The sequence below is a fragment of the Apium graveolens genome, chromosome 2 (assembly GCF_009905375.1).
Source record: "Apium graveolens cultivar Ventura chromosome 2, ASM990537v1, whole genome shotgun sequence".
Taxonomy (NCBI): Eukaryota; Viridiplantae; Streptophyta; class Magnoliopsida; order Apiales; family Apiaceae; genus Apium; species Apium graveolens.
This window is the reverse complement of record NC_133648.1, coordinates 5,679,731-5,698,686: the sequence shown is the minus strand read 5'-3', so window position 1 is coordinate 5,698,686 and position 18,956 is coordinate 5,679,731. Positions and strand designations below refer to the sequence as shown.

The 18,956-nt window shown below is 35.0% G+C and overlaps 1 protein-coding gene and 1 non-coding gene across 5 annotated transcripts; one reads left to right on the top strand and one right to left on the bottom strand.

Annotated features, from left to right (window-relative positions):
* Window positions 1-402: 402 nt before the first annotated feature.
* On the top strand, window positions 403-509 carry LOC141709207 (small nucleolar RNA R71). Its single transcript, XR_012569796.1, has one exon. It is a non-coding gene; the product is annotated as a small nucleolar RNA R71 (small nucleolar RNA).
* Window positions 510-7,829: 7,320 nt separating this feature from the next.
* LOC141706793 (uncharacterized) lies at window positions 7,830-17,333 on the bottom strand. 4 transcript variants are annotated; one of them, XM_074509620.1, is made up of 16 exons: window positions 17,164-17,326; window positions 16,340-16,548; window positions 16,031-16,167; window positions 15,847-15,957; window positions 15,655-15,753; window positions 15,404-15,515; window positions 15,118-15,315; window positions 14,614-14,782; window positions 14,380-14,461; window positions 14,042-14,135; window positions 13,653-13,749; window positions 12,996-13,089; window positions 11,344-11,416; window positions 9,252-9,425; window positions 9,017-9,139; window positions 7,830-8,604 (listed from the first exon to the last, which is right to left on the bottom strand). In XM_074509620.1, exons 1-16 carry the CDS (start codon window positions 17,174-17,176, stop codon window positions 8,443-8,445), a joined length of 1,947 nt encoding a protein of 648 aa, XP_074365721.1. In that variant the 5' UTR covers window positions 17,177-17,326; the 3' UTR covers window positions 7,830-8,442. The 4 variants fall into 4 exon arrangements, 3 of the variants coding, with proteins under 3 accessions (XP_074365721.1, XP_074365722.1, XP_074365723.1); XM_074509621.1 differs by lacking the exon at window positions 17,164-17,326 and adding an exon at window positions 16,970-17,126; XR_012568896.1 differs by having other exon boundaries at window positions 8,466-8,604; window positions 9,017-9,134; window positions 17,164-17,331.
* Between the last annotated feature and the right edge of the window lie 1,623 nt (window positions 17,334-18,956).

Here is an 18,956-nt window from a genome sequence, read left to right as displayed (position 1 = left end):
TGGCAGGAACTGGCTGCTGCGATCTCTGAAAGTTGCTCACAAATTGAGCTGAGTCACTAGATATAGCGCATTGCTCCGTCGCATGCGGACCTGCACAAAGCTCACAAACACTGGTTATCTGCTTAACACCATAGTTAGCCAGAGAATCGATCTTCATAGACAACGCCTTTAGTTGAGCAGTGATAGCCGTAGCTGTATCCACTTCAAGAACTCCTGCTACCTTGCCCTGTGGCAATCTCTGGGTTGGATACTGATATTCATTAGCAGCCATCAGTTCAATTAGCTCATAAGCTTCCTCATAACTCTTTGTCCATAATGTTCCACCTGATGTTGTATCAAGCATGGGTCTAGATTGTGCTCCCAAACCATTATAAAAAACAATCGATGATCATCCAATCAGGCATGCCATGATGAGGACACTTCCTAAGCATCTCCTTGTAGCGCTCCCAAGCTTCACATAGAGATTCTCCCGATTGCTGCGCAAATTGAGTGAGAGCATTCCTGAGTGCAGCTGTCTTCGCCATAGGGAAAAATTTAGTAAGAATCTTCTGAGCAAGATCCTCCCAAGTAGTGATAGAACCAGCTGGAAGAGAGTGGTACCAGCTCTTAGCCTTGTCCCTCAGAGAGAATGGGAACAGTCTCAGTTTCACCGCATCCTCAGACACACCATTGAACCTGAAGGTATGAAATCCCTGATGTGCATATTTGGATCTTCCTTTGGGGAACCCCCAAACTGAACTGAGTTTTGGACCATCTGGATAATGCCAGGCTTGATCTCAAAGGTATTAGTTGCGATAGCTGGCCTGACAATGCTAGATTGAATGTGATTGATCTTTGGTTGAGAAAAATCCATCAACGCTTTCGAATTTGCTGCTGGATCTCCCATTGTAATAAAAACTCGAGTACCTGAAATACAACAAGTAAACCGTGAAAATAAAAGAATCTGATTCAGTGAACTTTAACGATCACTGATGATAAGCACATAAACTAAAAATTAACACCGAGTCCCCGGCAGCGGTGCCAAAAACTTGTTAGGGTGAAAACACGCGCTAAAATTACATGAAATTATACGCGTTCGCAAGTAGTATAAGATATAAATCAGATTCGTTCCCACAGAGAATGGTTTAGGTTAATTTGAATTTATGCACTTATGCAACAATGATATGGCTATCGTTCAATGCTAAGATAAATAACAATTTGGGTTTTGATTAAACTAAGAGATTATACTAAATAGCATTAACTAAGAGAATTGAGGTTGAATTACTTATATGAGACAAACATGGGATTCTAACTTCATTACGACTTCATTCAAAGTCATTGTTCTTAACCTTAGCATGCAATGGTGATGACAACTAATCAGATAACACGAAACTAGTAAACGCCAATTGTCGTTGTACGAATACCCTACTACCTGATTTCCACAAAAGATATAGAAGCTGAATAGACACCAATTATGTTGAGACCCTATATGTCTATAGAATTTGACAACATAAAGGTTTAATGAACAAGTTATCTATCGTGATTACATAGGGCAAGTAAGATGGTTAAAATTACCTACGAATCATGCATAACAATTATACATGAACCTATGCTAGCATGGCAAGTTCTAAATCTCTATATTCACTGTCGCTTCAATAAAGATTAACACGCTATCTTATATGTTAGCTACGGACATAAGACGAATAAGCACAACTAATACTGGGATATCAATCGATCACCACACACCAAAATATCGAAACAAATTAACTATAGAAATCCATAAGTAAATCCGTTAGAACCCCATGATAACGATTAGTTCATAATCGAACTCATCGTCACCATGGGTTCCAATGAAAACATGGTAATAAACAATATAAGAGTACTAGGGTTCAAAGAAAAATCGAAAACAAGTATCAAAGTATTCTTTGCCATTATTACAATTCATAATATACAATTCATAATATACATAAGTCTGGTACATCAAAAGTTGAAAGCCTAGCCTATTGGTAGTTCCTACCTCAGCTACAGCGACATCAACGCCTTTAGAAAACTGCGGAACGTTTCCTATCCGCTCGCGAATTGGGAGCTTGGTCATGTTCATCATGTCTATCTGTTGTTGTGTGATGAAAGAAGAAAGCAAGGGTGAGCCACAAGCCCACCGAAATAATATGTATAATAATTAACAATATATGAGTATTCTCATAGTACTCATGAAAGTCTTGGTCAAGAAGAAATGAATCAAGTTGATATCTTAACGCGACCAAGTCGCAAATCATTCAGTATATATATACCTATATACTTTTCACAATCCTTGAAATCCTCTGACATGTATAATATACACAGAGTTCCAGTTTATAACTATATAAAAATATCGTTGCAAGGTGATCTCATATATCTAACCTTGTCTCAACGTTTTTGTGAAAATCTTTGTCATGCATAAGATAATCATTAACCAGATATAAGTTGAAAAAATGAAGTTACAAGATACTCCAATATACTTATATCTTTTTCGGATACTACTTGAACTACCACCGTTCAAGGTATCATCAGTTTCAAAAGTTCATCACATAGATGAGACTACAAGATAAGACTTGAATAGATTCAATCTTTGAAATATCATTGAATGAAATGAAGTTACGAGATACTTCATTAAGTCCCGATATATATATATATCCATATATATCTCTCATACATTTCTTGAAAACCTCTGTCATGCAAAGTATGAACAGAGTTGTAATATCCACTGAATTTGGAAAGAAAAGAATTTTGGCATAAACCCGATATCTTGCTGATCAGGCAAAGATACCAATAAGTAACATTTTCTACTGTAGATGGATGAATTCCTCGCCGGTCATCACCCTGGCCGCATTAGGACCTCGCGCTAGACCGTTATCCGGCCACTCACGCGTAGATGGACTGTCACCCAGCCTCTTACACCTTCATAGACCGTACCCCGGCCTGTCGCTTATGCCGACTCAATTAGATGGACTTACTTCCCGAACATTGGGCAAGTAATCAAATTGTTTTCTCAAAATAGCAACCTCGTTGCGAATATAAAATACACCACAGAGCCGGATCCCTAGATTTTTGAGCGAATATTCAAGTCTCCTTCGAAAGGAAGATCTTAAATCTGAAAACGAGTTTTTTGGGATCCGCTCTAACTTTTAAAATCATTTTGAAGACTCGAAAACATTTTTAAGAATGTTTGGAGTAATGTTGATTTAATGAAATAAATCAGTCCCGATATATTAGAAAATATCTGAATATTATTATTTAAATAATATTCCCATAAAAAATAATCTTTATAAAAATAATTGAAGTAGAAGTTTTAAAACTCATACTTGAAATGGATATTAAATAACCCAAGATATACTTATACGAAAGTATAATCTTTATTTGAATAATCGAAAATAAGTTTGATTATCGAAACATTATTCTTTAATAACATAAAGAATATTATTTAGTAAATAAGCGGAGTCATAAGTCCTCGAATGAATATTCAAAATATTATTCATTAAATAAAATAAAGTGAGTCATAAGTACTCGAATGAATATTCAAAATATTATTCATTAAATAAAATAAAGCGAGTCATAAGTCCTCAAATGAATATTCAAATTAATATTCATTAATTAAAATAAACCGATTCATAAGTCCTCGAATGAATATTCAAAGTAATATTCATTAATAAAAATAAAGTTATCGAATAAACCTTATTCGATTAATAGTTTTGAAAACTATATCTATATATAAATATATATAATATACTCGGGAACATCGACTCCCGGTTTTAGAAAATGTTCGCATTTGGGTCCCCTATACTAAGGGTATACGCAACTACTGATTATCTCTAGCATAGGTATTATGCAACTTATAAGCAATTGAATCAACAATTAGATATCAAGATTACGAAACAGACATGCATATATACCATATCACATGCTCCAATATATCGCAAGATTTGCTAATAACAAACATGCACTTATCACAAGATAATGCATATACATATATTTACATCACAACAACAGTATAACGGGTAGAAAACTTGCCTGAGTGTTCCCGGAATAGACTTAAGCTTAGACTGAGTCCGGTAACCTGTGAACAATAACATAATCTGGAATTAGACCACGGTCGCTTAAGAAACTAGTTTTTTAACCACTTAGACCCTAACGTTCGCTTTTGCGCTTAGCGATTTACAAAAGTCGCTCGAGTACCCTCGGCTCCACCATTTTTAATAAATTAACCTTTACGAATTTTAAGGCGATTCTTTCACGAGTACTCTACCAACTGCCTAATCCACTTTACATAATTGTTTCATACTCCAATTAGTCATTTAAGGGCCTTAAACAAGGTTTCAAAGTAAGGCAAGGGGTAATGGTTCGTTCCCAAAATGCCGTTACTTAAAACGATCGTTTCTCCTAAACCGTACATCAGATTCAAGCGAACCACATATCAAAACGAAGCTTACGATATAATCTAACTAAACATGGAAAAGTCACAGATTCAATAGTTAGCTCTCTATCCCAAACACTAAGAACAAGCAGTTGTATGAAATTGGGCATTACAACGGCTATGTTTACGCGATTACCAAGTTATAAACCACCAACCACCATTCAACTCACTACCAACAATACAACCAACCCTCATCCAAACCTTACTACAACAGTCCCCAAACCTCAAGATTTTCCAATTTATACAACCCCACACATGAACTACTAGCTATACTTAAGTTTCATTAACTATAAACAAGATTTCAACATCCAAATCACTACAAATCCAATCCAAACTCTAAACACACAAGCATCATGCTTCTCATTTATTATAACCATCAAAACCATCGTAATAGTCAAAGTAAAGTTAGGGTTTGGAGGTGTTATACCTTCCTTGGAGTGATTAGAGTAGCTAGGAAGTCTTAGGGAGCCTCCTACAAGCTTGATCTTTCCAAAGAAATCAAGAACACAAAGTTAGGTTTTGAAGTTTCTAAAAGTCAGATTGAAAGAACTGTCAAAACGAGGGTCTTACCATGTTTATTTGGACGAGACTTGTGAATAAGAGTTGTAGGTCATCTCAATACCTTTCCAAAGAGTTATAGAACATACTATTTGAGTGAGTATTGAAGGAGATATGATAGTTTGAAGTTGCTGCTCTGATTTTGGCCGAGAGCTTTTTGAAGGAAATGAAAGTCAACTTGTATTTTGTGTTTTTGATTTGTTTTGGCTTGGTTGCTTTGTTTTGTTTTGTTAATTATCCTTTTACCATGGTAAAAAATGAATGGCTTAAAATCAACCAACCAATCCCTCCATTTGTCATGTTTATGTCACCATGCCTATGTCATCCATTTGACACATGTCTCTTCCTTGTGGTTTGATGATGTCACAATCCTTGGCTTCTTGTACAAGCTTGTCTCTTGGTCGCTTATTTGTTTTACGGTTCGCTTAACTTTCGTTCTCGTTCGTCGTTTGAGGGATCATATCCGGGATCTTATTACTTGGGTTCCCCTAAACCTTTCTCAATATTTTGTATTCCTTTTATGATCCTCCCTTATAATCCTTGAATTTAAATCCTTTTAATCATGTTACCTTATACTCAATTCTTTCGGTATCTGGTGAATTTTCGGGAAAAATCAAAGTGTTCGAATTTGGATTTTGACAATCTTTACATACACTTATTTACTTTATGGAGTACTAAGAGCATCTCCAACGCTCTTCACCTGTTAGGTATAATATCTACGTGTCACCCTATTATACCTAACATGTAAAAAATGGAACACTCCAACGGAAAGACCTGTTAGGTATAATTTTAGATAACGAAAAACAAGTACGCCACATTTGTTGATTGTTCACCCATCATCTATAATACTCCACGTCATCTCCCGCCTGTATTAACCCTAATCTAGCCTAAATTTTATTCTAAATTTTATTTTTTATAATTTTTTATAACATGTTTAAGATTTAAATATATAATATTATAATATGAAAATGATGTATATATCTTCATAATTATTATATATATAGATGTATAGATGTATTTTTATTTATAAAGAAAGTGTTATGTAATATTAAGTGTGATAAATAATTTATTGTTAACTAAATTTATAAAAATTCTAATATATTAATATATCTTCTAGTCATATATTTTATTTTATATGTAAGTAATGTTCATAATAATTACTCATTTTTATTTTATAATGTTTACTTTAAAATATTGATATAAATATAAAAATGTTATAATATTATAAAAAAATATCTTTTTATTAAATGTATTATTTTATTTCCACTAATATAAAAAATATAATTAATTAAACTCCTTTTCAAAAAAAAGAAATAATTAAATTTTTTTATTTATATATTTAAAATTAATAAAAAGAATAATATTATGAATATAGCTAATGGTTATAGCTAATGCCACTGGAGTAAAAATGCTTACAGGTTCAATAAAATTTTAGCTAACCATGTTTTACCTAACAGTTTTAGATGTTACCCTTGGAGATGCTCTAATACGATCTTAGAATTTCTATAACAGTACTCCTATATAGCGTGTTCTGATAATTTTCCTCTTAATCAGCATCATCAGCAAAAGTTACTATTCATCCGTATTTCAAAAATTTCCAAAAATTGGGGTTATTACACGTGTCATCCCTGCTAACTTGTCAATGAAAAAAAGAATTTAGTACTTGAAAGGTGAATAGAGAGCCATAGACACAACCGGAAAAGATTTAACATACAATATCCAACTCTTGCAAGTTCTTGGATGCTCATTGCCTCTGCACACTTGAAGAACTTTCTCGCGAGCTTTGATTTGCCAGTCTTGATGTTGTGCGAGATAAAAATCATTTTGAAATAGCGGGACTTAAGAAATGAGCTCAATTTGAAAATTTTCTATTCTCATTGTTCATCTGTTCTGCACAGAACTGTTGGGTATTGATAAAAAATTAAAAGGTTTGATAAAAAGGTTGCATTTCTGGACTCTACCTGAACCCAGGGATGTAAACATTCTGCATGGCTTGAATAGTAAGAATCTCTTGTTGCTGTTGCAATTCAATAATGTGCTTCCCATTTTCAAAATTATCCCAAAAAAAAAACTGTTTTACGATTAATTTCCGCCAAAATATCATGAAAATCTTTGTGAACTTCCATCTCAAGTTCCTCCTGGCAGCCATCCCCGGCACCCAGGCGTGTTTAACATGAAAGCTGTAAAAATTAGGATGGGCAGAGAAGAAGTAAATCTCATTCCTCCTGAAAAATTTATTCGGGACTAAGATTCTGGTGCATACAAATGTCCCATTTTTTACGAGTTGCCTTTATATCCATAATAAATTTTGAGAATATTGGGGTGACAAGGAGCCGAACTTGAGATAGGACATCTAAAATTAGTTCTAATATCATATTGAGTAACCAGACATCTAAAATTTTAAAATGTTTGAGAAAGTCCTCAGTTGGATGAAAAAGTGGATCACGAAATCTGAGATCGAGTTGAGCCTTTCTCTTACATCTTTAGAGTGTCCGATTACTTAACAACACTTAACCTCCGGGAGCGAGGGAGAAACCACCGGACCAAGAGCACAAGGACATACATGCTACCAGTAGTACATGCAACAAGATATGAATCCACTGGTAATAAAATGGTAACACACGGTGCACAATATCATGATTAAAAGGAACTGACTTGGAATGAGCTTCTTGTGTCATCCGTATCATCTCTGCTGTGTTTCCGTAAAATGGACGATAATTTACCTGGTTTTCGGAAAAATTGTTGAATTCTCCATGAAACCCATATTCCTGGGTAAACAAATTTCAAACTTGCAAAGAGTAAGCAAGATGATAGTAAAGAAAAAGGCCATGGATGTGATAACTGATAGAAGATAACAGTGTAGCACTGCATGTAAAGCTGATAAGTTGTAAATTTGAATTTTTAATGCAATTTAAACAGAAGTCTCGAACTACCCCAGAACATCACGTATATCATATTTCGAATTTATTATGAACGTCAAATAAAGACCCGTCTAGACAGCTGATGAAGAAATGTGGTGATTAGCCAAGCTCACAAACACACAATATACATGCCCAAGCTAATGGTACTGGCTTTAGTCATTTAATTCTGTTAGCCCCACTCTTTGCGTGCTGCCTTGCTGTGATCTCGTTCTACCCCCGACGATGAAGACCCTACCAGGGTACCGTCAATAGCAGTTTACGGGTCAGAATAGGGCCAGTCTAGATAATCAACATAAGCACTTTCTGGATCTGAGGTCCTATCTTTTGGTTACCATTGACAAACCACAAGTTAACTATCCAACTGTTGTAAAAGGGCAGGGAGCTAGATGCTCTCGGACAATTTACAAGCCCAAAACAAACCTACCTATGTTGCCATTCCTTTGACACGAGTATACACGGTCGACACTGATAGTTCTTTTGACATCAAAACATTTACAAACACGAGGATACTTGTCACAGCTCACAAGTACGAGACTAAGATCGACAAGTCCTGAACACCTCTCCGCGCATTGCATCTATTGGCATGTGATCATGAGTGTAGCACTCAGGGCCCATATACATCCCCGTCTTCTCCAAGATAGCAGTTCCTTCCTCCGGACCAAATTTTGAAGCATACAGCTTGAGGTACTCGATATCCTATGAGCATCAATGAAGATAAGGAAATATTAAAAATTAATGATGTCATTAATAGAATTAACAAGTAACAACATGCTACAATCACAAAGAATCAGCAGTTGTACATGGAATAGGTAATAGTTGTAAAAAAAAGCGCAATTAATAAACCGAAGGCGAGTTTAAGGGATTCTTTAAATCAAACAGAAACCACATGAACACTCACTTCAGCATACTTTGATCCAGAACAGCCATGAATATTTAGCATCAGTCTTTTTCTTGTATATGTAGCAGGTGGTATTTATTAGAAAATTTTCTTAAAATTTAGTACGGACTAAGGAGTGGGTATAAATCTGTTACACATGATGTCTAATCCAGAACAGGAAAAACAGTGTTAAAAGCAACAAAAGGTTGGCCGGTCGAATTGAGAGAGTACCTGTAAGCCACTCAGAAGCCGCTCTAATCTAACCGAAGCAACTGGCTCATGTGAAGGTGAGAACACCTCGCCGGGGTAAAACAAGACACCGTCACCAGGTGGAAGGCCCCGCCTGAATCTTACCTATGCAAAAAAAAAAATTAACTACACAAACTAATATATTTTATATGCAGGGTTGTACTAGATAAACACAATGTTACTTACATAGCAAGAACAGAAAAGGCACACAATTTACCTCTGCACTGGCAGCTGTTGCCTTCTCATAGCAGTTAGCACCCCAATATAGAAAACCTGTTCCACCTTCTTTCCACACTCGCCACATAACTGCGCGATGTTGTGTGCCGCGCATTCCCAAGTGCCAATTAGGATGAGGATCAGATGGCCCTAAACATACATATGTCCACCATTCCTGTACAATAAAAATATAATTATTGGTGCTGAGTAATAAAATTGTAACTCATGCATGTACGACCCATAATACATTCTTATGTTGAACTGTTAAAATGTTTATTATAAACTGCTTCCATCGTTCAAACAAAAATGACCTACTCCTTTTGTAGAGTGCTTTACTTGAAACAGTTCCGGTAAGGGTTATAGAGATTCATGTTATAGTCAATTTCTACAATCACTGGTATTTCTTCTTTAAAAAAATTATATAATCCGAAGTAATTTTAAGGAAATGCTCAAAGATGCAACTCTTTGAGGACCTAGGGAGTGTGAATGGATAGTGCAAGCCTTCTCCAAACAAATAAGCCAAGGAAAATGTAAAGGTTCATACGAGTGTTTGTCTGTGTGTGTGCATGCAGTGGGTATAAGCGGAATAGAAAGAGGAAAGGAAATGGGAGAATATATGAAGTCCAAGTATTACACACGCACTGGACTAAACATAGGTATGCACAAAGTTGCATTTTATCTTATATTTGACTTATGTACAAGACAACCTTTGTTAAACAAAGATATGTGTACTTTCGTGCATCCGTCCAAACGAAATTTGTTATCCTCTTTGTTAGGAAGGAGTATCAAACAGCGTGCAACACTTCCTGCAGTCACATTAATTTGAGGTAAACCCTGATTGCAAAAGTCTATATTCTAGGATGAGCATATTGATCAATCAAGTATCTAACACCAGTTTCTCCATAAATTATCACTGCTGCAAATATGTGTATACATGACCAACAATTTGCATTCTCAAACTGTATATAGGCTTTGATACCAATCGCGGAAAGTAACGTTCAAGTGAAGCCTCCCTCAATTATTTTTCCAGTTGCGTGACTTAAAAACATTGTTTTTGAAGATACCACTAACAGTGGCGGATGCAGAAATTATTTTAAGGGGGTCCAAATTTCTTTTACTAAATACAAATAATTTTTTCAATACCAAAATTCATTAAAATTTTATTAAAATACAGTGTAGATAATTTCGACCATATTCAATCTCGTCAGAAATACGAAACACCATACTATCTTCTCCCTTATTGGTATTTTAATTTTTGTAGTTTACTCATCATAATTTGGAATGCACAAAAATAATAAGCTGAAAAAATGAAGGGATCTGACACAGAAAAGGGTAACCAAAAAGAAAGAGAAAGAGAGTATCAAGAGACGAGAGATATCGCAGTTCAGAGGAATCGAACTGGGGTATAGCGCTTAGAATGTGCAAGCTTTAACAAGCTGAACTGAAGCAACAATATGTGAAAACTATAAAATATCTGCTATATCTTCGAATTTCAGGGGGGGCAAAGGACCCCTCTGGACCCCCCTGGATCTGCTTCTGACCACTAGTGTATTTAACTAAATTTTATGGAAAGTATATAATAACAAAGAGGGAGATAGGATGTGTCTTATTTGCAAGATAAGGAATTTTAGTAATTAAGTGTTCATATGCAAACATATATAGTCTCTTCGTTTCTATTAACTTTGTCCACTTCTTTTTTCCTAAATATTAACTTGTCCACTTTGACTTTCTTGGAATATTTTGGATTTTCTATAATGACAAGGAAACTAATGAACTTTATGGATTTAGTAACCTCTTATATGAACTTTTGGATTTTATATGCACTGCTAATTAATCATAATTGACTAGGATTGTTTATTTGATAAGCCTATTTATGTGCTATGTACTTGCTGCAGTTCATAATTGGTCCATATAGCTTAGCATGGACCTTAAGATAGCAAGGAGGAAACTATCATGCATAAAAGTCATTGTAGAGCATACTCATATTTTTAGTGCTCAAGGAAAAGGCTGAAGTACAACATTAACAAAAAAAGAGCACTCCCCCTAAAAAAGGTGCACTTCCGCAAAGAACTCAAGCAAGAATCATGTATTACCTCACCATTTTCTGGTTGAATCTCTGCAACAATTCTTTTTGCCAAATCCTCTTGGTTACCAATCACCCATTCACTGCCAAGAGATGAATCAATTTTAAAGACACCCCAAACATTCAACAAATGAGCTAACTTGTCCAAATAGTTCATTAACTATACTACGTTTTTTGTATACCAAAAGATTAATGGTGTTAATTAAAATTTTCTTCATGAGTCTTTTTCCCTTCAAAGCTGCACAATTTTACTTCTTACTCTCCCATCCTCCCACAGTGTCAGTTAATACAACTTCGATCCGAAAGCTATCAGCTCAGACTCATAGTACTATGTATAATGTGTGTGTGTGTGTATTAGTACACACTATACATGTAAACTGCTGTGGCAAAATATTTTTTTAAAAAAAAAATCATTTTTGTTGCACGTAATTTACAATGCAGAGCCCTCTGAATTAGGGATATCTAAAAAGATTCACATCAATGTGGATAAGAACTCATGAATGCTATAACTTTATTTTTAGTTTTTCAACATTTTATTACCCCAAACATGTGACAGGGAATGGAAGAAAAAAAATAATTTTAATTATTATTTAGAGAATTTATTGTACAGTCCTTGCAAAAAAAGGTCTGATTTTATAAAATTGTTGAGATTTTCCGATTTAAGCAATATTAATACGGTATGATATATCTTATTCCTTCTACAACCATATTTTAACTGTGTTACATCCCAAGCTAGGTTAGACTTATTTTCTACACAGGCATATATAATTAAATCCCGCATTAAAGAAGACTTGATTTATATTACTAATTTAGTCTCTCCTAGTTTGGATTGCGATACATCAGATCTTTCTCTACAGTCTGATATACCTTATTAGAAAACAAAATTGGACTATATTCATCTGAGTTACGTCCCGAGCTAGGTTAGATTTTAATTCTACACAGGCATATTAATTAATCCCCTCATTAAAGCAGACTTGATTGATTACTAATCTAGTCACTCCTTGTACGGCTTGTGATACATCAGATCTTCTCCTCTCAGCAGTTAGGACACTAGAGGTAGAGTGGTTCTTCAGCGACTTAATAACCCTAGTTTTATCTTTTTGTTGGTTTTACTCTTTCAATCCTTCTTTATAGTTTCTAAACAAAATCAACATGTTTCATTATGATTTAAAGAAATCAGCTTGTCCAGGGTGTAAGACAAAAAAAAGTGGCCATAAGAAACTGCAGAGAGCAAGTCAAACCACAATTATACGCTTTCTAGTATACAACATGCAGGTCATAACATGTGCTGCTAACAAAAAAGCATAATACCGACCAAAATGTGTCAGTGTCAATGGATTGAATCAAAATATGGTGGAAAATAGGAAAAAAAAATTGAGGATTGCGAGAACAGAGGTGGAAGGGAAGGACTATAAAGATAGAAAGAGATCTAATAAGAGATTAAGATGAAATTCGTAAGGGATATTAAGTATGAGGTCCAAATGGAATGAATAAATGGTACAACCACAATTTATGGGGGGGAAATGAAATAAGGAGTAAGATAATGCTTACATGTTAAACAAAGCTTTAATAAATCATCCCATTCCAACCGGCCAAACAGGACATAAGAGTATTTCCTATTATATTTCTTTTAAGTCCATAAAAATAAGTTGAAGGTGATACCTGGTACAATATATCTGGGTATGAGGACGGAGAAATTCAGGCACTTTCAAGAAAGCCTCAAATGAGGTAGAAGCAAGAGGTGCGTCACTTGGGCCTGTAAATTAAGTACAGATCAATATGAGATGGTCTATATACACAAGGAAGGAAAAATTGGAATGATAACTATAACCAAAAAAATTCCTGCATCTATTGTAATGTTAGATACTAAATTCAACAGTAAATATAATTTATCATGTAACAAGTATCTACCTTCTTAGTCGAACTGATATAAATCAAATATAGCACCACAATTTATCATGTTAAACTCTTCAAGCGGCTTTTTTCAAAATTAAAAAAGTGAAAGCCCCTTGTACCCAAGTACAAAACAGGCGAAAAGTTTTGGGTTATTCTCTACTACCACAGTTCTGGTTCTGGAGCAAGCGGAACGACATATTTCTTCTAATAAGCCAGGTTCATATTAAAGATAGGCTGGTATATCTTATAAACAAATCAAGTCCAATGTTTGCCTATTGAATATTAGACAGTCGAACTAGCTAGGGCAAACCTGGGACCCCCTGTATTATATGTTGCAGTATGAAATATTTATTTACTACATAATTTAGATATAAAAAATTACAGGAAAATATATCATCAAACTTATGGAGAGGAAATTCTTACCACAGTAGTATGTTGTAAGAACACGAGCATCAGGTGCATATGCATGGATATCACTGGCTTGGTTGCGAATGGCATTATACTGTTCCAGATTAAGAGGCTACCAGAGAGGAAGATGTATGCAAGTCAGAACATGTAAATGAGGTAATAGAATAGCAAAGGCAAATGAAACTATATTTTAAAAATCGATAGATGATTAATAACAAAAGTGTAACACTCGGCTTTATAGCAATGTTTAAACTTTAAAATTAAAATTGTGTATACATTAGTAATAAGTAGAGTATCAGCGTAAACAAACTCTCAGAAGCATCCTGAGTTCTCAATAACCTTACAAAAATTTTAGACAAATTTTTATACCAGCCTCTTTTCATCATGGTGATCACTGATCATACCTCATCCCACAGGTAGAAGTACGCCTTTTTCCAGTGATTTTTGGTTCTCAATATCTCAACTTCTTTTTGCAAGTAATTCTTAGCAGCATCACAACTGTTGATCATCAAAATGCATCAGTAATATTGTTACAGATGTCAAAAGCAAACCAGAGAGAAAAAACTCAGTTCTATAAACAGCTTCTGTCAAGTAAGAAATTAAGGTGCTGTTTTGGACTTTTTGAAGAGAACAAAGATTTCATTCAATTTGACCAGCTTACAGTGGGGGATCATTCTTGAAACTGAAATATTTGTGGAAATTTCCCATTGAAAGAACTAAGCCAAGTATCGATCAGCATTACCTGGGAACAACTGGGTTATATGGTACAGCATATGCTGCAAGTCTCGGATCTGAAAAATATTCATCTGATTTTGGATGATCAGCTGCACCATCATACAGTAGCGAGAAACATGAATCATGAGAAGAAATCATCACAAATATAAAAGGTATACGTATCACAGTGCAGACTAATTGGTGCAAGCAATGTTCAAAATAATGCCAGATTCAGAGAGAGGTTCCTAGAGCACCAGCTTACCTGGCCAAGGAGATGTATATGTCAAAACGCGCATACTTTCTCCCCATCTGCAGAAATAAGGGCTGATTCTGAATTGCAGTAGCCATTTAAAATGACGATCCAATGCCTCATACCACTCAATACTCCCGTGTTCAACACCAAAACGATCTTCAATTACAGTGTCAGATATCTGTATAAGATTAAGTATACACAACTATCGACTCCCTGTATACATGGTATCCGGTATTCTTTTTACTGGGTTTGGGTTTTTCCTGTTGCCTATATTTCCATTTATTGGTTTCACTTATTATGGTCATAGAGGATGAAGATGAAGAGAACTACAAAATATTAACATTACTATTATTAAAAGATGGATATACTTATATTGGTATGATATTCGAATTTCACGACTTCAGGATGACTTGTACTAATTAAATAATATAAAACGATGACAGATAGAGCGGAAAGATTAAAACCACACACTTTAAACACCATACTAATACAAGAATAAACTTGACAGGATACACCAATCACGGCAGGAATTGAAGGTGTTTCTGGAAGAACAAAGTCCCACACAGTCAAGCTTAGCTTTAAACGTATTGAGAAGTTTGAAATAGCATCTTCCTCCATATCCACAGGGCCGTTATCTATAGAGAAATCAGAAAATGATGGCGACACAAGAATTCTCTGTAAGGATGATGTTGCAGACTTCACTCTCTCAACCTAGAAACAAATATTCATATGAACTCTAGTGAAAACGCCAATCAATGAAGTACCAATTCATATCTATAGTCAAGTTATAGAAACCCACAACTTCATCCAATGGATTTCCACCATCAATTGGCTCCAAAATGTCAAGACAATTTCTAAATTCTCTGTACAGCTGCTGCTTCTCAGCTTTGCCCAACAATTGCGATGTAGACCTGTGAAAAGTTAAATTAATTAAATGAATATGATAATATCCTTGGTCTTTGTGAATCAGAGACCACTACTGTGTTTTTAACTGACAAGATGAAATCACATATCAAAAAACAATTCAAGTGAAAGAGGATAGGCAATCACTCTGAATCAGCTTTGGCAGTAATGATTAACTCTCCTCCATAATGACCAGGGGGTTGTGTACTAGGAACATCTATGGATAGCCAAATTGATGTTGTTTCACTGAAAAACATCAATTATGAGTTACTGAAACTGCAATAATTTACTAAAACATAAAGGCACTGTACAGTCAGCAATGTAATCACTTATCATTACCCGGGAAGTAAACTTATTTTTGAGACTGGCAGATCAAGGGGCACCAGTGCATCTGGAACTCCTAACACAGGCACCACCCGCCGCAGTGTTATTGATTTGTTAATTAGCAACCTGACAATTTACCAAACCTGAAGCATATAATATCAGCAAATGACCTACAGTTTCAATTTTTGGAAACACTAACCTGTCGCCAGAAGCGGAACATAGATCAGTACACTGAATATGTACAAGTCCTGCCACACTAGATGCAGACCAAGAAACTTTTGGACGTAGAGCAATTTGAACACTTTCCCTCTCATTTCTTGCAGCTAGAAGAGATATCTAAAATGTAAATAATAAATCAGACGAGGGCTACCTTTTGGTTGTTGGATCCGAGATAACAAGTATATTATATAGGCCTCGACAATGCAACAGCATGGTAATACAATAAAACGTAGAAGACACGAAATGATGCATTTAAAGTAAAAATAAGGAATAAGGAATACACACTAACAGGCTCCATTTGTCGAGGCATGTCTTGCAGTCCAACATTTGCTGTGCTCGGCATACACCATACATGCATTAATTCTGCAGAAGGAACCTTTGTCGGATCAATCGTCCCCCTCAGTAAACCTGGATCATGTAAGCCATCGTCCCATCCATATGCCGTCCCGCCTCCAGCAACACCTTCAACTGGAGGCACCATCATTTCCTGATGACTCTCTGCACAAAGTACGATAAAAACAAAACCAAATGTGACTTCACTAGGAAATCGACCCATGCCAGCAAGACTCTGATCACGTAATGAGCCAAGTCAACAAAACTACTCTAACACCTACACTCACTTTAGACACATAGTGCAAATACAATGCATCAGAATTTCATATCACATAACAATCAAATCAACCCTCGAATTTCGTAAAACGAAACCAACCCAAATCACCAATTCTTCACTAATACCAACCATTTCACCCTCACAATAATTCAACTAAATTCTAACTAATAGCATACCCACAATGTCATCTAACTAAATTCTTGATAAAATGAAGATAAAACACTAATAAAAAACCAAACTTTATCAAAAAAATCAAAACTTTCAAGATTTTAAAGACTAATCAAAAACAAAAGAACAAGCTTTACTTACAATAAAGATCAAAACTTTCAAGATTTTAACTAAATGGGGTGTCTTTACTTTTTAGTAACAAGAACAATATAAGAGCAAACCAAAACAATTCACAAAAATAAATAAAAAAAACAGTGGCATAAACAGAGTATTAAAACCCCTAACTAGGGTAATAAAGTAGAAAAAGAAAAGGGGGGTGATTAAAAGAAACATACTAGAATTTTCCATTTTGTGTTGCAAAGCTTGTGATTACAATTTGGGTTCTGTGTATATGTGTAAATGAATGTGCGTGTAATTTGTATGTGAAATGTGGTTTTGTTATGTTGAGTCGGCCAAGTTGTGAAATGAGGTGATCTGATTGATATGTGCTATACTTTTATTTTTCTGCTAAATCAGTAATTTCCCGTCTCCTTTTTTCCTAATATGTATCCAACCTTAATATAAAAAATCTTTATAAAAAACGCTTCCTCCGTGCCCTTTTTTCCTAATCCCCGTATTCGATCCAAATATAAAAAATCAATATAAAAAAGGGTTTTTTTATAAATATTCAAGTTTTACAAATTTTTTGTAAAAACACTGTTAGTTTTTAAAACAAATTGCAAAAATACTATTTTTCAAAAAATATTTACAAAAATACGTTGCAACCATATCTGCAACTGCTAGTAACAATATATGCAACCACAAATGCAAAATTGAAAAAATCTGTTGAAAATTACATTTAGTTGCAAAATAAGATGTTCATGTGGTTGCAAATGAGTGCCCCTGCGGGGCCGATACCAATATCACAAAAACAACCATGAAAACCCAAAATCAACTAAAAACGTAACTATGTTTTGTAAGCTTTGTATTAGTTAATCTAATAGATTAATTATGTTATTATGGTGACAGTAGATCTACTGGGTGGGACCATTCATCGGAGCAACACTAACAGCATTGTACCACGTAGTCGTGATTAGAGCAATTCCATTCAGGGATGCACCTAAATTAAGTTGGATCATTAGTTTATCTAGTTTTTTTCTGGTTATGTATTTATGTTTGTATCTGTCTGGAAGTTAATTATTAGTGTGGGGATCCACGGTCACCTCCGGAGACCGGAGCGTCGATTGAGAAACAATCTTTGACGGCGGCATTTTCTGAGATTTCGACGGCTATAGAGGGGTCAGAGGTTGTCATGTGGACGAGAATTCCACCAGAATTAAGGCCGGAGAGAGCGCCGGAAATAAGGTGGAGCAAGACGTGGCGGACGTCGGAGGTGGTGGATTGGGGTGTAAGTGGTGGATTCGGGGGTGGAGGCGGCGGAGGTAGTGGTAGAGGCGGTGGATTGGGGGTGGAAGTGGCGGCAGGAGGGGGATTCGGGGGTGGTGGTGGTGGAGGGAGATTGTGGGGGAGGATGAGGATGATAAATAGTGTAGAGTGATGTTATTTTTGCAATTTAATTGTTTTTATGTTTAAAAAAATAGTAAATTTGCAAGATTATAAGTAAGGTAGTAAAGTTGCAAATAAATTTCCAAAACTTGGTATATTTGGCAAATTCCCTATAAAAAAATGTCAGATGCCGAACTCATGACCTCGGATAAATAATACAAGAGCGTGAGGAGCGATTTTTTATTATTTAGACAAAAAAGTGGGTAGTTTTTGTTCTGATACACTATATAGAAACTACCCGATTATATAATATTTTTTTAATTAAATTAATATTTAAAAGTTAATATATATATTTTTTAAGAATATATTAATGATGATATATATATTTACGAAATAAAATATATATGATTATATATTAAAGTATATTATTTATAATTTGAAATTAGTACAGTATATATCTTGATAGACATATTTTATATTTTATTCAAATATGTTAAATGAAAATTTACGGATGAACACAATTGGATAACTCAAGTGATTATAAGTTTATCACCGGTTGTTTCAAATCCTAAATCTTAGGTTTAACTCTGACTCATCCCAAAAAAAAATAGAACAGCTACTTATAAGATATATTTGTAAAAAA